This window comes from Anopheles gambiae, chromosome 3 (genome assembly GCF_943734735.2).
Source record: "Anopheles gambiae chromosome 3, idAnoGambNW_F1_1, whole genome shotgun sequence".
NCBI lineage: Eukaryota > Metazoa > Arthropoda > Insecta > Diptera > Culicidae > Anopheles > Anopheles gambiae.
The window spans coordinates 46,525,933-46,547,182 of record NC_064602.1 but is presented as its reverse complement, the minus strand read 5'-3'; the positions used below and the strand labels follow the sequence as shown (position 1 = coordinate 46,547,182).

Below are 21,250 nucleotides of genomic sequence, written 5' to 3'. Positions count from 1 at the left end.
GGGATGCAAAGGAATAGTTCCGCTCGAAGCAGTTTCGAACACTAACCGCAACTCTCGACACTGAATATCAATTGTGATATTGTGCCCATTGATTGAGATTACGTTGCATTTCACGTACAGCAGCAATATTAGAGCTCCCCCCATTAACTACCATGTAATGACAACAGAAGCTACAATGCATCCAAGTCCAAAAGCAATACCCGCAACGTGTTGTGTATGACGATTTCGAACAATACTTTATTCGGCCTGATGATGTCACCTTACTAAACTATTCCTTATCTCGTACGGGTTGATCTTACAGGCTAAAGACGTTAGATGGGCATGGGCATCACCCGGCCAGAGTCGGCATAATTGACTCCCCGTGCTTGTGTGACGCTTCCTTGAGCTGCATTATCTGCATTTAGTAGCGGTAGCCGCTAACGGCAACCTTACTCGCTGTCGGTACTTTGCTTTCGTTGCGCTTCCTGCAGCTTCAGACGCTTGCTGTATCCTTTAAGGTTCGCTGTTTGATAAAAAGGGGAAATAAATACAAAATCACCGTTAACATGAGCGTACATAAATTGTGCAACTTTACGGCACGGCGACGGGGTACACTTACGCGGAACTTGCTTCTTGGCCTTCTGCTTCGCCGGCGTCGGTACGGACTCTGGCTCGGTGGTGGTAACGGGGCTCACCGTAGTAGTATCCTGCTCCGTGACACTGCTCACTGTTGTACTGACACTGTCACTTTGATCCTGAGCGTCTTCTTGAACGGTATCCGAGCTTTCACTTGCACCCGGCTGAGAACTCCCTTCCGCGACTTTTGCCTGCTGCTCCTCGACTTTCGCCGTCGTGGCCGGTTCGGGAAGCTCATCCGACGCACCGGCAGAGCGTACCTCCGGCACAGCTTTGTCTTCCGCGGTTTTGGCGGGCTTATCCGTGTTCTCAGCAACGCTTGCAACGACCGTGGTAACGTCTTCGGACTTTACGCTTGGCATCACGATCACAACGGCTTCGGGTGTCGATTTGCTTTCTGCTTCCTTGCTAACCTCAGCGGCTTTAGGAGCTTCTGCCTTGGATTCCACTACCGCATCCACACTCTTCACTTCACTTAGGTTATCATTGCTCACTGCATCCTTCGTTTCGGGAACCGTTTCCAAAGCCTTTGTCTCGCTTTTCACTTCCTGCTCGGCGGCAACAGTAGTTGTAGTCGCAGCTTCGGTGCTTTTCTCTTCTGCCTCTGTCACTGCTGGCTCGTCCGCTGACACGGCTTCCTTCTGAGCGGCATTCTTGTCATCAAGCATTACCTCTTCCTGGATAACGGTGACGTGAATCTTAGCGATGGTAGCCGGTTCTGCCTCAACAGGTTGCGATACCTTCAGACCTTCGACGATTGGAGCAGCACGAACTTTGGTGGGCTTTACCTCATCTACGCCTTCCGTTTGGGGTACAGGCTCGTTAGCAGCTGATGCGGGCACAACTTCAGGTTCAGCAGCAACTGATTCCTGAGCTTTCTCTACCACTGTTTGCTTTTCTGTGGTAGGCTCGACGTCACTTTTTACGGCAACCTCATCGGCCATGACTTTTTCCTCGGTGACAGAACGAACTAGGGACGGTTCAGCAGCTACTTCAGCTTTCGATTCCTCGGTGAGCTTTTCCGACTTTTCCTTCGCTACTGATTTGACTTCCGATTCTACAGCCGCTGCTTTTGGCTCACTTTTTTCCTCTTTAGTTTCCTCCACTTTAACACTCTCGACAGATTTGCCGGCTGGTTCCTGCTCTTCGGCTTTAGCGGCAGTTTCATCGCTTACACTTTTCGCTGGCAGTTCCTCCACCGATTTAGGTTCCTCGGCTACAGTCTCCGGTACAGCAACTTTCGGTTCAGTAGCAACAACTGACTCGGAAACTACCAGTCGTAGCTCGTCATTGCTTGCCACAGTAGTGGATGCATCATCTTCCTTCGGAGCAACGGTAGCAGCAGCTTCTTCAACCTTTGCATCGGAAGATTCTGTCAATGGAGCAGATTTTGCTTCTGCCACCGGATCAGACGGCTTTACAGCTTCTTCCTTTACAGAAGCCAGTTCGCTCACCTTCTCCGATACAGCTTTCACTTCTTCCGGCTTACTCTCTACTGGTGTATCATCGACCTTTTCCGTTGCTTCAACCTTCTTTTCATTGCTAAGATCTTTGGCCAACGCACCATCCGCGGGTGTACTTTGTTCCTCGGCAGGCTTTGCATCGGCAGGCAGGTTGGAGGATTCCTGGGCCATCGCACTGTTCACAGGATACACGGTAAAAACTTCTTCCTTAGGCACGGGAAGGGCATAGCTCGTGGCAATGACCACGGCTGTGGTGATCAGCAGGCAAAGCTTCATGGCTGAAAAAGGGCAAAGAATAAGGTAATAACGTGAGTAATGTGTGACAATAGATTTCATCGAACAATCAGAAGCAATTTGTCTTTGAATGCACATTTAACATGTGCAACCTTATTAAACCCATTAGCAACCTTTTAATCGTCATAGTCTATCAACACGATCACGTGTGATGTTCGAAAACGAAATCAACGTCCATACGGAATGCGTCACAGCCCATTGCCCGCGATTGGCAATATTTCACAAGATAAGCAAATTGAAAAGCCAGCTCGAGTTAGTCGATCGAATGATCGAGTTAGTCGATTCATTTTAAGCGGAGTATCTCACTTGATATAGTAATCGACAGTGCTGAGACAGCTGTACATCTTGCATATGCAAATTGGAAGCTTCTCCGAAAACCGTAAAGCCACTGGTCACATTCTTCAGGTGTATTCGAAACCTGTTCGTGATTCGTACTCGCTACGGGGCAGCGTCCGTGATGATTAGTATTCACTGCCACGGTGCCTGTTCGGTGTTACGATGCGCAGCATCTCAACCCCAAAGCCAAGTTGTCTTCCACGCAAACCACTGGCTACGTAATTTCCCGTATCGCTTTGGCCTTGGCCCATAATTGATGACTTATTTTCATGCCATCACCTCGGTACATGTCGCATACCAGAGGGTAAGGAACTCTTTGGAAACAGGTTACCCCCAACAGCTGTTGGTCGCTTGTCGTGCCGGACTACATTACATTGGGTGCCGTCGGAATCGAGCTGTTGAATGGGATTCATTAGGTGATGGGTTTGGGTGAGCTTTAAAACATACACAGCCCCATCACATTGCTTATTAGGATGACAGCATGCAGCAGTCGATTATGCACGCGGTCCGGCACATCGTGTGGCATAAGCGGCATATGAGAATTAACCCGAAATTAGACACTCCATTACGGTTGGCCGTTTGCGCGCTCCACCCATTGGAATTGTTTTTCGACGGTGGTGCAGTGAATGTGAATCTTCCTTTCTACCCCGTTGCTCGCGTTCCTAAGCGCAAGGGAGGTCCTCCCTCCCCACCACACACGTAACAGTGCATTGCCGGTAGAGAGAAGAAGCAAAACACTCGCTGAAAAAGTGTTGTTTTTTGCTCGTTTATTTTGTTTCACTCTATAAAACCGTATCTCACCGGTGCACCACACACTCAGACCTCTTCTGGGACCGTTACCGACGTCACACAGCTCGGGCGAGTGAGATGCCTGCCATTTACGGGGCAGCACGCTAATTACGTCGCGGTGCGCGCGTTGATCAATTTGTTATTCGCGGCCGTCGCGAGTTAAATGCCCAGAACGTGACGTGTAGCATGGGCCTGGGAACTGGCGCCCGGGGGTGCCCGCATTGCTGGGGGTACGATGATGGAGTGTTATGTTGTTTTGGTTTTTGCAGACTGTGGCGTACCACTCTCACCCACCCCTTGCTGTGTACCGTGCATTACGTTTGTGTGTGTGTGTGCGCGCACAAGAAGAACGCCCAAGATGGGCAATGTGCTGGTGCTGCTGCAATTGCAAAGCACCGAAATCGAAACGAGGTCGATGCCGAGATGCCGTTTACCGTGGCGTTTGCATTGGTGGAGCAAGTAATGAAATTTGTTTTCGTTGGCGCTGTAGTACCTGGCTAACGATCGCCCTAACATTCGTCGTTCAAAAGGGTCGGATGGTGACCTTAGATACAAAGGGTGATTAGATTAGTGCAACGAAACGGCACCGTATAGTACAAGCCCACGAACGATCTCACCATTTGGCGATCGGACAATGGGTGTCGGATGAACGGGGAAGGTTACGATAAGAAATTCCACCCAATCAGCCTAAAGAAAAGCACATACAGCCATGGAGGCAGGGCGATTGGGCACAGAAATGCAACTCAAATTCGAAGCCTCCGAAGCCCGAAACGCGACCAAACTGTGGTTGGTTAGGCAGCGACCTTGTGAAGTTCACAATCGGAATTCATTAAAGTCCACTTGTATTCGATCGTTTGGCGTGTGAAATCCATCCCCATCCCCATTGAAGCCGGGAGGGAGGGACAGGAAACTAAATGCCACGCAGAAGCTTCTTGAACTCCGCTCATCTGCTACAAATCTGAAGCTAACCGAGCTAATCTTATCGGACGGCTTTAAAAACTGTTTTCTTCGAGCCGGTTCGTCGCTTACCGCGCGAGAAGATCACTTCGTGCTCACAGAGCGAGCCGGACGTTAGAAGATGCCCACTGACGACTCGTGCCAACTCGGCGTAGACTGTAATTCATGAACTTCCAACCATGATACTCCCTCCTCCCGGCTTGGTATGCTATGCTTGTTTTAACAGTCTCTCTCTCTATCTCACTCTCGGGGTGGCCTTCCCATGGGTAGCCGTGGAGGACTAATTAAGTATGCAGATTTTTTTTTTTATTTTTTTCTCTCCACATACTTTTCCACCCATTCTTTCGACCCACGGAACCGGACGCTAACATTTTGTTTCTAACGCTTTTTGTGCGTATGTACGGGCGTCAATGTTTTTTTTGTTTTTTTTTTTTTTTTTTTAATCGAGTTTGGGCAGGCACACCGGCACGCGAAATTATGTTTGAATAATAACAAGCGTAGGAAAAACACATCGCTGCTGCTGTCTGCTTCTTTACAACACCAGCCTGAAGTTCTGAAGAGGAATCAAGCACGAGCATATGCTACAGGGAGTGAGGAGAGAGGAATTTACGATCCTGCTTTTTTATAGGTGCTGAATGAGAAAAGTGCCAAAGAAATACATTTAAACATTATACGAGCTCAACGAACCAAAACATGGTAATATTTATCTTAAAAAGGTAAGATCCTGTTCACGGTAGGTTGTTTTTAGATGATGATCATACGGGAAGGTTTGGGACTACCATCCAATGACTGAACTTCATGAGCAAGACAAAATAAGAACAAAAATAAAAATAATATCCCTTATCCATCCATATTTACATCAATCTTCCTATCACACACATTAAATCCCGTACACCATTTCAAATCACTCTCCGTCGGCTTATATCTTCGTAAAAGGTATGAAGTAATGCGTCACTTGCAAAAACGAAACTACAAGCGATAAAAAAATCACATGATAACCACTATCTGCACCACTTTCACTGGAAACTTCCTTGAAGGCATTCGCGATGTGATGTGGCCTTCTTCCTTCTTCCAAAACAGGTCATGAGGCCCCCCCGCTTACCATTCCTCACCCACCGGGAGCCTGCTCACGATCGATTTCCCTTTCGATGACCCACACTCGACTCGACCATTAACGCGTGCACACACATGGTGATAATGTGAGTAGCATTTCATAATTTCTCCGAATCCGAACGGTGCGCGTTCGGCAAGACACGATTACGCAAGGCTCATCTCGCAGCAGCCACCATCGCCACCAAGCGACGAACCCTCCCACTTACGAGCAGGTGTGTCCACCGTGCATCCAAACACTTTCGCTTGTATTGATACTCCCTGACTAGGTTCCACCAAAAAAAACCCCTCTTAAAACCTTTGGCTGTTAGCGAAACAATTCCAGCGTTGTGCTGGAGAGAAAGAAGGGAACCAAACAAAAAAAAATGGATAGCACTAATCGCGGGCATATATCTTTTGATTGAGGTCAACAGAAAACAATCAAAACAGCCCCACACTGGGTGATTGACTACATAAATAAAAAAAGCGCATTATAAGATTACGGTTGTAGGAACAAAACAGAACCACGCAAGGTGATTAGTTCAAGTTTGCCGATCTGATCGGAATGGGTTTAACGTGGAAAGCCCTTCGTCGAGTTTCAGGGGCATTCCTGGGCGGGCGAGCAACACTCACATAGTCAAACCGAGCTTCACTAACTGGCTAATGTGTGCCTACCTGTGCGTTGCAAGATGCTAAGGGCGCAAGGTTGCGTATTGTTTTCTCGCTTGCCGTAGAGGAGCAGGTTTTTGCGTACGGATCACGATCACACTTCTCGATCAACTACTACTTCAGACCACAAACAGAGGGGGGGCTAGCGGGGCACTCTATGGGTTTGTAGATGGAAAGGAAGAAAGAAAACAACTATTCAAACCAGTTTTCTAGCGAGCTACTACTACTACGTCGAACGTGCACCTCTATTTTTACTGAATGATTTTCAAACGCACACGCACTCGGACACTAACCCTACTCTGCGCGTAGCAAACAAAAATACACACGTTCCCCCAACGATGCAGCGCGCGCTGGATGGGCTCTCCAGCTGTTTATGCTACGGTCACTTTCGATGAACTAAACCTGGCACACATCTCGTGCTTAGCTTTATAGCTGCCCCGATCTGGCTCCCTTCTTCGCGCGCGGTCGCCTTGTGCCTGTGGCTGCGTTGGCACCGGTGGGGCGACGGTTGGCGATCGTATGCGGCCGCCACCACTCTTTGGCAGCAGGATTTTTGGCAAAGACATGGGAACGCGTGAGCTGAAGAAGAACTTCCAACATGTGCGCAAAAGGCACACGCCAATAATAACGCTCATCCCAAGCGGATGGGATTCCAAAAGTAGTAGCAGAGGCTTTTTGGGATCGAGAACAGAGATTGGCGATCGATTTAGCGTTGTGTAGATTTCAAAGCATTTTGTTGTGCCTTGATTATACGCGTTTTTTTCATGCAAAACAAAATTAGCAGCATAATAAACCTGCCATCCACAGAGGCAGATTGTTTTATCAAAACGTAATTGTCATTTTTTTGCAAGCATTTTAAGATCGCTAAATACTTAACCATTTTCAAGGCCGTTCAATGCAAAGCTACTCTTCATCGAGTGCGCCCCGCAAGCCCCGAGAGCATCCAATTAAAATACGATCGACCGGCCATTTCGGGAGCCATTTGAACGATCGTCAAGATGCGAATTGGCACTTGAATCGTCCGAGGCGCAAAGGCAACTCGTGAGGCGTCTTTGTACATCTCCAAATCTTGGGTCAATGACACCTTCTCCAACGCATAGACACAGCGCGATCGAACCATTCTGGCAATGGAGATACTCCACCTATAAACGAACCAGAAGAGGACGATCGTAGGGAATGATGATCATGGCGGTGGAAGATCGGAGAGGTCACCAGCACCAGCAAAAGGCAACTGGTTGATCTTGAACTTGTTTTGTGGGCTCTCTTGAAGAAATTGGACAGCGCCGAAACGGAAGTTGACAAGATACACATAATAATGGGTCCGTCCGTTTTTCATCACTTAGAAGCCGGAGAAGATAGAGAACAAAGCGGCGGCGTCACTGCGATGGCGCAATTGCAAAACAGCACACAACAGCGCTTCATTTTCGTTTCCTATGGGGCGAAGGCTTTTTCCACGCGCTCGCGCCGTGGAGGTTGAACCACTTCCTGCGATTTGCGAGGTTAGATCGCGTGAGATCAATCTGAGCTTGCCTGTTGTAAAAGGATAGCCAAACGGGCTGGATCGTTTGGATTGTTGGATGTTCTGGGAACGGTTGTGTGTGCTTTTTTCTTTCTTTTTTTGGTTTTTATTGCGCCGATTGTGCAAGGAAGACGAGATAATATATACAGCACGATGCTATAACACGATTTCGGTGTTTGCGGGGTAAAAGGAAAGCGAAAACCGAAAAATGGTAAACATTTCCCATTAATAACTGCCCGGGAGTTTTGTGTTCTGCTTCGCTTTTCTTCCGTCAGTTTTGCGGTTGGTTCTTTTCATCCCAAGATGGTAGATGATTTTGGTGAGAGATGGTAGGTTTATAAAATAAATAATAAAAAAATAAATTAAGTTTCCCAAGCATAACTCGTAAGTAAATAAATGCAGGTCGGGAATAATGTTAGCAGCATCTATTTAAAATCTTCATTTCGTCGTCCACCAGCAGCCGACCATTTATGCTACACATAACGCGTCCTATAAATCTTCTAGCTAAAGTACTTTATTATAATTAATTACAAGACCTAGATAAGAATATATTTCCGCATTGCTTTTGAAGGTCGTTACTATCATTCATTCTAGACTAAAAACTCCAAATCAACAACTTAAAGCGCCTATGAAAGACTAACGAAGCAGGTTGAAGTATTATGATCCGCCCATCATTTCCCTCATCAGTCGAACCAATTAAGCCACCGCAAGGTTATACACTTTGACTGGCATTTGCATTGCCAGCCTATTCAAATAGCATTACCAGTAGGTATGTCTTACCTTGAAATCGAATGATATGTTTACTCACCTCGTAAATAAGATCCGTGGCCCATTTTGTTTCTCAACTCTCGTCGCAACAGCATCAATCAGCCCCGCACCAAACTGGTCAAAAGGTACACATTGCAATAAAAAAACGTAGAAAGTCATTTCGCCTTCATTTTCTTAACAAATAGTGGACAAATATATTTGCTTCCATTAATCAACTACACATTATGTCTCTGCTTCACAGGGCTCCATCTGCCGTAGCTCGTATAAATATAATAATAATAATAATAAAAAAATGTGCAATCTTCAGAAATTAAGTCCATCTAGAACTACCAGCTAGAGCTTCTCACAATAATCTAGCCAAGCAACACGATTTGCTCTCATTCTAAGAGAGATACGTTTAACAATCAGCCCTAGTAGCCGCATGTCGTTCTTGTTTCCCCTTCGCACAGCTCCGGGGGATTTCAGGTAACGCTAACGTAAAACCGATGCCAAGTAAGTATATTTCTTCCGGTTAGCTGCTGGCAATTAAAACTCTTCCTGCATCGGCTTCTTCATGGGAGACTCGTTCTTCAGTATTGTTTCGGCCTTCTTTTCGTCCAAACCGAGCGCCATCGTCAACAAGCCAACCATGCATTTGTGATCATCCATTGGGTTTTTGCCTTTATAAGCGAGATCGAAGCGTCAGAAGAGGAAACGTTGATTAAATGAGGAAATATATTGCAAACACCTTCCACCCTGCCCCTGGTAGGCCCCACTTACCGTCCTGCTCCGTGACATCCTTCTCCAGCTGCAGCTTCTGCTGTGCAATCATTAGCATGCCTTCCTCTATCGTTCCTTCCGATATCAGCTTATAAATCGTAACGGGTTTCTTTTGACCCATTCGATGGGCCCGATCCTCTGCCTGCTTGTCGTTGTACGGGTTGAAGTCAATGTCATGGATGATTACGGTGTCCGCTGCGGTCAAATTAATGCCCAATCCGCCCGCCTTGGTGGACAGCAGAAATATGAACAGATCTGGATCTTGCGTGTACTGATCGATCAGCTCCTGCCGCTCAGTTACGGCGGTCGAACCGTCTAGCCTCAGGAAACCATGTTTACGAATTTTTAGGTATCGTTCCATAATATCCAGCATCATGGTAAACTGGCTAAAGATCAGTACGCGATGCCCTTCTTCCTTCATCTTCGGCAGCAACTCATCCAACTGTCTGAATTTACCCGAAGAAGTGATCAACTTTTCTGGCAGCTGCAAATCGTACAATGTCTAAAAGGGGCAAAAATGAGTTTTAATTGTATGTTTCTATAGAAAATTGTTTTCCGATACAGTAAGGCACTGGAATGCTTCGCAACTCACCGTATATTTATCTCTCATTTCGTACAGCTTAAAGTCGGACAGGTACGCAATGTCATAGAAAATATCATCCTCTTTGGTGCCTTTATAATCTGGATCAGTTGCCAATTTTCTTGCAATATTGCGTACATCGTCATCAGAATAGTAGTATCTGCGCGTAAAAAGAATCGATGGTGAACATAGCTTTTAAAATTCAAAATACCTTTTTTCAACACTTACCTCAACAGCAGAGGATGGTTGGCAAGCTTCCTTAAATCCATCATGATGGACATTCCGCTAATTTCGGTATAATCCTTTACTTTTCCTGTTGCATTCTGGTATTCGTTGACGATTTCATTATATTTTTCTTGCTGTGAATCGATCATCGAGGTTTTCAGCTGTAATGTTTATACAATTTATGCACAATTAATCACAAGAAAATGAACACAACATCGATGACCGAAAGATAGAAGTAAAAGAAAGGACATAATAAAAGTAAATCTTATTCAAAACAACCACTTACAACAACTTCCTTTTTGGGAGGCAAGAACGCGAGCACATCCTTTTTGAGACGGCGAAGAACAAACGGTTTCATAATTAACTTTGCCCGATCAATTTGATTTTTCTCAAACGAGGACAGTTCCTCCTCCCCTTCTCCTTTGTTTGTTTTCTGAAAGGGGTAAAAATTTACGTTAACATAATTTCCAAAGAAAAACATATTTTCCTTCACCCGTACCACTTTGCCCTGGAATAGTGTTTTGATATCCTCCACCTTGCTGCCAATTAGCTTGGGCATCACGAAACATAGCAGCGACATCAGCTCGAGCAAGTTGTTCTGCAGCGGAGTGCCCGTCAACAAAATGCGATACTTTGCATTGATACGTATCAGGTTCTGGTATCGCTGGGAGTGAACGTTCTTCAGCATGTGTGCTTCGTCGAACACCACATAGTCGAACTGCGTTACGCGCCACATTTTTTTCTCCTCGCCAGAGGCACCCATCATGTGATACGTGGTTAGCACGACGTCTACCTCGTTGATACCATTCTTGGCCCAATCCACTCGTATCATGCGTCGCTCGGCTTGGCTTCCATAGTACTTCAGTATCACTAGCTCGGGGCACCACTTGACCAGCTCCTGCTCCCAGTTGTCCATCGTGGAAGATGGTACCACTACCAGGTTCGGTCGTTCCTGGTGATTATTTTCCTTCAACCAGGCGAGGAACGCAATGATCTGGATCGTCTTTCCGAGACCCATCTCGTCCGCCAGGATGGCGTTCATTTTGTGCCGGTACATGATCGTGAGCCAGTTCAAGCCAACCAGTTGATACTCGGCTAACTTGAATCCATCCGCTATGTTTCCCGGCTGCTCCACCAACGTGCCGCTGCCGGACGCTATTGCCTCTTCAAGCTTTTTGGTGATTTTTTTACATTTGCTCATCATTGCTGCTATGTTTTTACGTCGCGTCAAATACTCCTGCGTGTAGTTCAATATATCCGTTTGAAGCGATCGGTGAGATTTCAGCTTGTCCACCAGATTCGACCAATCCTTGAAAGGGCGCTGTTCTAGCAACAGTTCGATCTTTTTCATTGACAATGTTTTCACACATATCATCTCGTTCAACCCGGCAGTGTTAAGGAATTCGAGTACATTTTTGCGTTCATTTGACAGCTTCCCATGGCTGTAGCTTCCACCGTGACCATCACTGTCCTCATCGCTGTCAAACACCTGCTCGGCAGGACGGTCCGAGTCTACGTCGCTTTCGTCATCGCTCCTGTTCGGTTCCTGCACACGTCGCTTCTTCGCTTGTTGCTGATTTTTTTCCTTCCCATTAGTCGCCGTTTCGGCGGTCGCCGGCTTTACGGGCGATGGGCTCACGATGATTTTTCGTTTGACGGCAGTCTTTTTCAGTTCTTCTATCGCTTTGTCAACATCCCACTCATTGGATACCAACGAGGATTGTAGCAGCATTGCATCGACCTCCATGCAGGCCTGCCTTACCTTTTGAAGTCGCAGCTCTTTTTCCTTAATCGTAAGTGCTGCTGGTGACTTGGTAGCACCATTCTCTTTTACAGCACCAACAACCGGGATCGGTACTGGTTTAATCGGGGTAGTTGATGCATCACTCTCGCTATCACTATCTCCCATCATCTGAATGCGCTTTCTTCCCGGGATAAGGGAAAGCTTTCCATCTGTAATGAATAAAGCCATATTGTGAGCCATATTTATTCGTAGCAAATATGTAAATAATTTGTAAAACAGTGCTAATTTTGGGTCGGGTATGGCCGGGTAAGTGACAGCAAAACATTCGACTAAAACTGCTTTCATTTATCAAAACAAACAGAAACATTTTTGCGCTGCGGAGCTAATACATCGGCATAATACATCCAAAATTGGAGCCGGCTGATTAAACTTCCATGACGCTCTCGGCTTGCATACTAAGGTGTGTATCCTTCGCCAAAGCATAAACAGATCGTTTGTTTGACTGCATCAATTATCTGACCATCCCCTGCTTACCTCCAGCTTCATTCCCATCGGCATTCCCGTTCTGTGCAGGCTTTCTGAATCCGCGCAGCGACATGATCTCGGTTGCCGTGGAGATGAACCTGCCTAGAAGCACCCCTTGATTGCAGATGGTAAAAGCTTCCGTTTGTAGATCTCGTGTCGAAAGCACCTTTCTGGATCCCGCCAAACGCGTCTTCTTCCGTACGCACAATAAACACACGCACACACAGGCACAATACACGTAATTTTCAAACCACGAACCCACTAACACAACAAAAACCTAACAAGAGGAAACTACAAATGTCTCAAGCACAGAAAGCCAAAACTTTACAACGATTGCAGTCGTTCTTGCCGGCAACATGCACACATAAAACTTATCTAATCATTCACAATGTCGTTCTGTACACTTGTGGAACATGAATTTTCTCGAAAAACATTCGATTTTCTTCTCCCTTCGACACAGCACAGTGGAGCACGATCTTGTTTCACAGCTTCATTTAACTTTTTTTTCTTTTTATTTCGCAAAGCCGACGCTTTTTGACAGCTGATCATGTTTAGTGGTGTGCGTGATGTTATTTCGTGAGCCACAACAAAAATGTGTTGCTAAAAATTTTCATTCAACTTTAAATAATATTGCATGAAATCTGATGCTTCAAATTATTGATAAACTTTTACTTAAGCACACGAAAAATATTTGATTAAAAAAACTACTACAGTAAAATTGCCGTTCAACAATTCAACCATATTTGATTATTTCTCCTTATTCAAGTTTATTCAAGATTAAATGCTTATTCAAGTAAAAACCGTAAAACAAATTGTTTGATTCATAGTTTTCTAATAAAGGTCTCAAATTGTAAAAATACTTCAATCTCTTTTGATGCTGTGACAAGGGCATACGTTCTCCACTCCTAAACCCTAGGTAACCTAAACATGTGCCTCTGTCAATTACAGTCTGTTCCCGATATACGCAGTTTATGCGTTCCCGAGGAATCCGCGTTATTCGTTTTTCACGTTTTTTTCACCTAAATTTAATTACCAAAAATGTAATTTTTACTGCATTGGAAAATTCTTAAGCATATTTTACTGATTTGATATACATTTGATCTGTCAAATTTAAAAAACGGCGTATCTCCGAGTCGAGAACCGCATAACTCGGGAACAGACTGTACGCGATTCGCTTGACAGCTGTAGATTGCTTTTGTTGGTGCCTTTTTTGCAATCGAAAGAGTCCAAGCTGTGTTTTGTGTTTTTGCTAGCCGCGGTGTGCGGACTTTTCTCGATAGGGGCGTCCGGAAACAAATTGCCGTAGTTGAGTTGTGAATCTCGCAGAATCTCATTCTAAACAGGGCCCTACCGATGGTGATCTTGCGCTGTGAAAAGTGAGGCTGTACACCGCAACATGCAAAGCATACGGCAAATGCATGGGCAACAACATTGCTAGTCACATCGCGATTCGGCTTATCACTTTCCAGCTTCCTGTGTGCATGGACCATTGCTGGCTTGTAGGATTCTTCCGAAAGATGCACGCAACTAACTGAGTTGTTCAGTGCTGCTAGCCGGTGAGTATGGTGAATGAAGTGGTGGCCTTTCTCCAGTCTTTCTTCGTATCCTAGCGTCACTGCCTCCTGTGTTTGGGTCTTTCTAATCCCCTAGATACTCAATTAGCCTTTATTGATCCAAATTGATGTTGCTTGAAAGAAGATACAGACGCATCCATATTGTCGTTTCCGGTGGTATTCATTTCATGCGATTTTATCATTTCGGAACACACACTTATTACAACATTTTGTGATTTCACCCCCCTATGGAAGGCGTATGTGTAGGGCGAAGAAATGTAAATTTATACAACGCATATAGCATATTCCTCCCTGATTCATTCGAGTAAATAGCACATAGAAACGGCCTGATAAGAGATTCGACAGCAAAACAACGCTTTGTTGCAACTACCATTACTTTTATCGCCAAAACATGGGTTTCACATCAAAGCCGTTTCCTCATAAATTGCGAGCATTATTATTTAATTACTTTTGCAGAAATGTCTTATCGTAGACGCTTGCCCAATGAAGTCTTTTGAAGTGCGTTGTGTGTTTGTATGATTACTGTAATTCAAATAATTGTTGTACGCTAGTCATCCCCAAAAGCCGGTAAGGAATGTATAATTATGCCCGTCCTATACCTACGGGAGAGCCGATTGAGTTTTAGATTGATCTGAGTTTCATATATGTACCATGATACTAATTTTTGAACTCATTCGTTGGTTTCAGTTGTGTTGTGAGAGTTTTTCCAGTGTTTTTTTTTTCATATTTGGTGGTAAAAACTGGGCTCTTGGTATGGTTTACATTGGATGAATTTAAAAAAAAAAGAATTTATAAAATAGGTGACGATATTCTATGTTCAGTCCAGTTAGATCAGTCAACCAAAGTATTGTTGTAACAATAATTATCTCTTGTTGCATATGTGCTCGTGAACGCTGTAACACACGGAACCGTAACGTTCTGTCCGGTCCATTATTTGTGAACAAAGCTTGACCTGCATAAATTAGCATGTTTGTAATTTGGTTTATTTCAACCATAAGCAAATACCAGCTCGAGTACGCATCATCAAGAGAATAGAAGAGCTAGGACAAGCAGGAATTATTTAATTTACATATAAACGAGCGTTTGCGATCTGGTGCGCTAGTGCATCTGTAACTAGTATTTTTTGGTTGTTCGCGGTGTCGTTGATCTACGTTTGCATTCATTTTGTAGTGTAGTTTCACCAAGAGGGCAGTACTTTTTTTTTTTTTTTTGTGGACGCATACGATACTGGTTGTTTTAACACCGATCGATATTTAATCTATCGCTTATATCTCATTTACAGGAGTGCTGGCTAACATCCATACTATCACGATTACTGTCGGACGGAAACAAATTTGCCGGAAGTCTACGAGCAAATAGTGAAATAAACGGGTAAAATAGCGACAAATCGGTGGTGTTTGCTAATGATAATGACCAGTGGGCCGAGCGAGCTCATTTAGATTTTCATCAACCAATACACATGCGAACAATACGCTATCGGATCGCCGACCGACCTTCGTTGTTGTGCTTTAATGTTGTGCTAAATATCGGAGCCGTATGACCGTTGTATAAAAGCATCAAAACGAGTCATCACAGTGGTAAATGTGTAACCTAAGGAATACTCGTTTGATATTATAATGAAATTAAGCTACACTCATTGGCAGTAACAGCTGTGCTGTGTGCTGAACAGTTAGAGCCAAAGTTACGGCAAATGGTTATGGTCATTAGAATCTTAATTCATACTAGTGCACTGATAAAAACGTAACATAGCACCCTGATACCATTGGATACCATTGGAAAAGAAAACATCATTCAACGCAATGAAAATTCCTGATTTGGGTATGTATCTTATTTTTATACATATTGTAGGATAGAGTACATTTATCACAGGCCCGTCTATAAGTTCATAAATAGATAGTCGTAAAACAAAAAGACGACAGCTTCAATTTGCTTTAAAAAACTACATAGTTTTCTAAGATAAAGGTATAGAACTCTACAACACAGTCCAAGCATTACATTGTAAGCTGCTATTAAATAGTTTGTTAATGAAAACAATAATGTTCATTTTCTTTCACGCCTAAAGCTCCTATATTTAATTATACTCATTTTTAACTGTTCATCTTCTAGACTTTAATATATTTTGTGTTTTACTATCTAGAATTACTAATGGAATGATCGTTAGTCGAAAGACTAGTCTGTGTGTGGATGAAAGTTTTTGAAAAATTAAAAAAATAAAAGCAGAAGAGTGATTCATTAAAATTGATGATATCTTTAGACTCATTTTTGTCGTGTTATGGTCTTTATTGATCATGCAGCACGTCTCGATCGTGTTTTGCCGTATAAATGAATTGAATGAATGAAAAAAAAAACACACACACAATCCCTTCACCAAAGACAAAACAAACAAAATGTTATGTTTCGTCACGTTCTTGGCAACACTTTCGTTGATAGATTTCGATCCAAACCAGTGGTTATCACGTGGCAACATTCTACTCGTCACTGCGCCGTCAGGTCATGGTGGTATTTGAAGCTTTGAATGTGCCCCAATAAAATCTGGTATTTTTTTCACATTGTGTGCCACATGGCTCTCATAAGTTTATGCGTCGTTGACAGAACGAACGGCAGAATGTTTTGTAAACCTTAGCTGCTACCTTCAAACGAGCATTGCCTCACATATTTGCACCAGCGTGTGTTTACGTCGGTGGGGTAAAACATTCTTAACAAACAATGAAACGAAAAGCACATTATGCATAGCAGTTACACAGCTGTTTCCCAAAAAGTGGTTTGTGCTTGGGCTCTGTGCTTCTTCGTTTGAAACCACTCAAACTCAATCTCCCTGCTAAGTTAGTCAATCTTAAAATGCAGATGAACGTGCCTCTCTTGGGTTAGAAACATTAAAAAATAAAAATAAATAAATAAAACAGGTAACAATAAGATACATATGTAACATTCAACTCTGTTTTATTTCAGGTCCACGAAATGGCAGTCATCCTCGAACATTCATTACGTTACTGTTTGGCACTGTACTGGGCTTTATGTTTGCCACCTTTATATCATCTACAACTTTACGCCAACCATGGATGCCCGAGAGTTATCGTCAGCGCGAGCCACCGTCGATCGTAAGTGACCCGCACACCGGGAACGAATTGCGTGGAGCCTCCGGCCCTGAGCAGGATGTTGGACAGCATGCAGCCCACGAAGAAGCGCACGCGCACGAAAATGCATCCATTGCGCAACAGTTGCATCGGGAAGTGCGCGTCCTGTGTTGGGTGATGACCAATCCGAGCAATCACAAATCGAAAGCGTTACACGTGAAGCGCACGTGGGCTGGTCGGTGTAACAAAGTACTTTTCATGAGTTCCGTAGAAGGTATGGGTTTTTTTTGCGATGGAATCGTATTGTTCAAATATTTACTAATTCTGTTTCACACTTTCCACAGATCCCCTCATAGACTCCGTCGCATTGCCTGTGAGCGAAGGTCGCAATAATCTGTGGGCGAAAACGAAAGAAGCTTTCAAGTATATTTATCAGAACCATCTGGACGACGCTGATTGGTTCATGAAGGCAGACGATGACACGTAAGGCATATTTCGAGATAGACAACAACTGCGATTACTAACACTAAAACATTGGTCTCATTTCCAGGTACGTGGTCGTGGAAAATTTGCGTTACATGCTTTACTCGTACTCGCCGTCTCACCCGATCTATTTTGGGTGCCGCTTTAAGCCGTTCGTAAAGCAAGGTTACATGTCCGGTGGAGCGGGATATGTGCTAAGCAAGGAGGCGGTGAAACGCTTTGTCGAAGATGCCATTCCCAGCCCCTTGTGTCGGCAAGATAGTGACGGTGCGGAGGACGTGGAGTTGGGAAAATGCATGGAAGCAGTGAAAGTGTTGGCCGGTGATTCAAGGGATACGGTCGGGCGGGGAAGATTTTTCCCATTTGTACCTGAGCACCATCTTATCCCAAATCACGTGGACAAAGACTTTTGGTATTTAAAATACACATACTACAAGCCGGATGAGGTATGCAACAACAACAAAAAACGCAATATCGTGCAGCGAACCGGTCACTAATATTGTTTACTGATTTCGCTTTCCTCCAGGGTCTCGAATGCTGTTCGGATAATGCCATCTCTTTCCACTACGTGTCACCGAATCAAATGTACGTGCTAGACTATTTGATCTATCATCTGCGACCGTACGGCATCGTTGCACACTCGCAGCCTTTACCAAAGAAGCTCAGTTTAGGTGATATTGTAAGAGTGGACGATCTGGGGAAAACCACCCCCAAACCGTCAGCCCAGCAACATCGACGGTACAAAGTCAGCAGTAACCGTGGCAAAGCCGGAAATGAAATGCAGGAGGAAGTTACATTTAGTGATATGAAAGCTAAAGAACCAAATACCTAGTAAGATTTAGGTGTAGTGCGTAATACCAAATTCTATCACAACATGGGTCGAGAGCAAAGTAGAGCGAACTTGCGCCTCGAGTGTATAATGGAATGTTTGGAGATAGTTTGCTGTTAGCAAATGAATGAACGTGGTGTGTGAATGGTTTTGCAGGGTGCTTGCTATGAATGAGTGAGTAGATGGGGGATGCAATTTCGCTTGAAAAGAATGTCATTTAGTGTTAAGAATGTTCTCATGTAAAACAAAGAATTACTCTAACGTAAAAAAAAACAAAATCCTATACATAACAGGAAAGTAAGAACCACAAACAGAAGGGCTGAATTTCTTTCATTAATGATATATACTTTTTGCAGCAAAAAGAGGTAAATTTCCTCCTTATACCAAACATTATCAGACTGCTGCGGTTTAGATAAACTATACTATTATAGGAAATGCTTGCGAGTGTTCAAAATGCTAGTTTGTCTCCTCAAAACTAAGTTGTTGTTTTATTCCTGGACTTTTTGCATTATTTTATTTTATTTTTTTAAATTAGGGATTTACCTTTTGAATATCCTTTTGAACAATCAATCGTTTCCATCTGTGAATGCTCCTTTAATCGCTATGTTTCTATTGCGTTAAACGTTTCTTATCAATTCCGTAAATAAGATTTTGTAAATCCATTCGGATACATCGTAATCTGAATATTTGAATGATTTGAATGTTTCTTATCATTGTTTATTTTCTAAAATATTTGAACTATCAGACATTGCATGAATAACAAAAACCGGTGTTTCGAAATGTGAATCAGTGAATCCTGATATGGTATGTGTTCACTACTAACTTGGTGTTTTTTACTGGAGTGCTTTTTAACTAGACGTTTGGTAACCGGAATGTATCTTAGTTATAAATCATTTAAACGTCAAATGTTAACCATCAGGAAACGAACAAAAGGGTATATTAATGCGAAAAGAGAAATCATATAAAGGAGATGTCACTTTACGCAAATGCAGATGCAAAAATTTATTTTGAAATGGTCAAAATTGGCATGATCTAAAACAGTTATCATTTACAATATATTTAATACTTACAATTCCACAACAGATGGCAATGAAAACAGTGCATCTACAGTGTTTTCTCTCTTTTTTATGCGCCTGTCAGTTGATACACCTTAGCGGACATATACTCTATTAGTTTTATATTGTGCTGTCTTTATCGAAACTAATTTTGTTTACTGTGAGATAGCTTTGAGGCATTCATATAAAAAAACTCAGAAAAGTCGTTTATTCTTAAATGGCTCTAATGCGTTCTTGGGTCTTCATGGCTACATCATTATGTCTTTGTACTACGAACAAGGCATACGACAACTCGACAAGGCTCATGGCATCTCTTGTACTCGAAAAGATTACCCAGCTTTATATGATTAAATGAAGAACAGTAAGAAACGTTTCTGTAAAATTTACATTTTCCCAATTCTGAGTGTTGAAAAGAGAATGTTTTTATTGATATGTATATCAAATTCAACTTCTTTATAACAAGGTTTAACTAAGACGGACTGGCAGTTGAATCAGAATGATATGAAGTAATGTTTTCAGCTTTTCAGTTGACTGTTTAAAAAAAACATTTAACTGGTTTCGATAAGTGTGCTGTTATAGAGCGCATGAATTTCCGTTCCCGTAAACACCTATGTGTTTGCTTTATTTTAAAATATCCCTCGCAATGTTGTGGAAAAATGTGTTCTTTGTATTTTCCTTCGTTTGTTGTATCAAACACGCAAAAAAAAAACAAGAATATTAACAAGTTGCCATCACATTCAGGAATATTAGTAGTTGATTTAAGTTGCAGTAGCTCTTAAGCTATATAAATTGAGACGTGAATAGCAATAGTAATATCAACAGTTTAAAGCTATTGTAAGAATCGCAGAAACGGACAGGATGAGGTTTTGTCGCAGGGCTAATACATCCAAGAAAACTATAAAATACTCTGTAAGATCGAACAAAGTCGAGCTGTAAGCATTTACACATAGCAAAGCATATGAAAAATAAATCTTTACTAAAGTAAAAAATTGACTTCTAAAGGATAGATAAAGATGTGCTTATGAGTAAGCGCTAACAACCGTCAAGCTGTCTGGCGGATGCTGCCGGGCTATATAAACACCGTGAGCAGGAGCAGTGTGTTAAACAGTAGTTTGCTTGTCTAACTACAACTGCTTAGTGCAAACTCAACAATGCTTATGCGGCTCAGCCACTGCCCAAAGGCGTACAATTGAGTGACAAACTAATGCACACCGTATAAGTAACTATTGATCTTTAGGTTGCACCTTATTAACCGATTGCCTTGTAGCAGTGGCCGAAAGGCAAGAAATAGGTAATGTTTAATTTGAAAACATAATCGATAATGATCAATTTTCTTAATGCTTATATGCTAATATACTAAGATGTAGCTAAATATGCATCGATTTAGTTGGAAGAAACTCATCGATCGTTGCATGGGAGTTCTCTCTCTCTCTCTCTCTCTCTCTCTCTCTCTTTCGACGAAATGAGATACCTTTACCGGCTAAAGTATTTTTTATGTTTCTATTTCTTGACTATCTGACTAATCCGCTGGAATCCATATGTGTATGTGTGAGTGCAGTAAGAGACTTAGCGAACCTCCTAAGTACTCGCGCGTTTCGCGAAAGCGAGTCTCACGCACTTCATTCTCTCCGTCTCTCCGTGGGTGAGCGCGATCGTTGAGTTGAGCGCGCGATGCGAAAACCAGCCCCTAAAACCAGCGAGATCACCAACGCTACACCGAAGTCTTCGTTTACATCTCGGTCCGTTCGGTTGTGCTTTCGCTTTTCTTAGACTTTCTGGCCGCGAAACTCGACAAAAGCGTGCGTCCCGCACACCCGCCCTCCTTTCGTCCGTACGTGCTTGTATTGGTGGGTCTCTCGGCTGGGACGGATTTGGGGTGTTTTTGTCGTCGTATACTCGTTTT

The 21,250-nt window shown here is 43.3% G+C and overlaps 3 protein-coding genes across 5 annotated transcripts; 1 reads left to right on the top strand and 2 right to left on the bottom strand.

The window, feature by feature from the left end:
• Positions 1 to 210: 210 nt before the first annotated feature.
• On the bottom strand, positions 211 to 6,619 carry LOC3292104 (zinc metalloprotease ZmpB). 2 transcript variants are annotated; one of them, XM_061657110.1, is made up of 4 exons: positions 6,506 to 6,619; positions 6,219 to 6,367; positions 599 to 2,356; positions 211 to 502 (listed from the first exon to the last, which is right to left on the bottom strand). In XM_061657110.1, exons 3-4 carry the CDS (start codon positions 2,352 to 2,354, stop codon positions 429 to 431), a joined length of 1,830 nt encoding a protein of 609 aa, XP_061513094.1. In that variant the 5' UTR covers positions 2,355 to 2,356; positions 6,219 to 6,367; positions 6,506 to 6,619; the 3' UTR covers positions 211 to 428. The 2 variants fall into 2 exon arrangements, with proteins under 2 accessions (XP_061513094.1, XP_553874.4); XM_553874.4 differs by lacking the exon at positions 6,219 to 6,367 and having other exon boundaries at positions 6,506 to 6,618.
• Positions 6,620 to 8,664: 2,045 nt separating this feature from the next.
• Positions 8,665 to 12,883, bottom strand: LOC1279402 (SWI/SNF-related matrix-associated actin-dependent regulator of chromatin subfamily A containing DEAD/H box 1 homolog). Its single transcript, XM_061663095.1, has 7 exons — positions 12,342 to 12,883; positions 10,563 to 12,016; positions 10,350 to 10,496; positions 10,067 to 10,224; positions 9,851 to 9,998; positions 9,259 to 9,760; positions 8,665 to 9,158 (listed from the first exon to the last, which is right to left on the bottom strand). Exons 1-7 carry the CDS (start codon positions 12,403 to 12,405, stop codon positions 9,025 to 9,027), a joined length of 2,607 nt encoding a protein of 868 aa, XP_061519079.1. The 5' UTR covers positions 12,406 to 12,883; the 3' UTR covers positions 8,665 to 9,024.
• Positions 12,884 to 13,467: 584 nt separating this feature from the next.
• On the top strand, positions 13,468 to 20,336 carry LOC1279400 (glycoprotein-N-acetylgalactosamine 3-beta-galactosyltransferase 1). 2 transcript variants are annotated; one of them, XM_061663096.1, is made up of 6 exons: positions 13,468 to 13,888; positions 15,189 to 15,724; positions 16,856 to 17,254; positions 17,325 to 17,463; positions 17,531 to 17,909; positions 17,990 to 20,336. In XM_061663096.1, exons 2-6 carry the CDS (start codon positions 15,706 to 15,708, stop codon positions 18,293 to 18,295), a joined length of 1,242 nt encoding a protein of 413 aa, XP_061519080.1. In that variant the 5' UTR covers positions 13,468 to 13,888; positions 15,189 to 15,705; the 3' UTR covers positions 18,296 to 20,336. The 2 variants fall into 2 exon arrangements, with proteins under 2 accessions (XP_061519080.1, XP_319116.5); XM_319116.5 differs by lacking the exons at positions 13,468 to 13,888; positions 15,189 to 15,724 and adding an exon at positions 16,666 to 16,769.
• Positions 20,337 to 21,250: the final 914 nt, after the last annotated feature.

Bases quoted from the DNA above. Each gene is read 5' to 3' on its own strand.
- LOC1279402 (XM_061663095.1), bottom strand. From the start codon at position 12,405: ATGTCGCTGCGCGGATTCAGAAAGCCTGCACAGAACGGGAATGCCGAT. The intron at 9,999-10,066 runs GTAAGTGTTGAA...TTTTACGCGCAG, and splicing joins AACCATCCTCTGCTGTTGAG to ATACTACTATTCTGATGACG. The intron at 9,159-9,258 runs GTAAGTGGGGCC...TCGCTTATAAAG, and splicing joins GGATGTCACGGAGCAGGACG to GCAAAAACCCAATGGATGAT.
- LOC3292104 (XM_061657110.1), bottom strand. From the start codon at position 2,354: ATGAAGCTTTGCCTGCTGATCACCACAGCCGTGGTCATTGCCACGAGC. The intron at 503-598 runs GTAAGTGTACCC...TTTATCAAACAG, and splicing joins GGCCAAGAAGCAAGTTCCGC to CGAACCTTAAAGGATACAGC.
- LOC1279400 (XM_319116.5), top strand. From the start codon at position 16,745: ATGCAGATGAACGTGCCTCTCTTGG. The intron at 17,255-17,324 runs GTATGGGTTTTT...CACTTTCCACAG, and splicing joins TTTCATGAGTTCCGTAGAAG to ATCCCCTCATAGACTCCGTC. The intron at 17,464-17,530 runs GTAAGGCATATT...TCTCATTTCCAG, and splicing joins ATGAAGGCAGACGATGACAC to GTACGTGGTCGTGGAAAATT.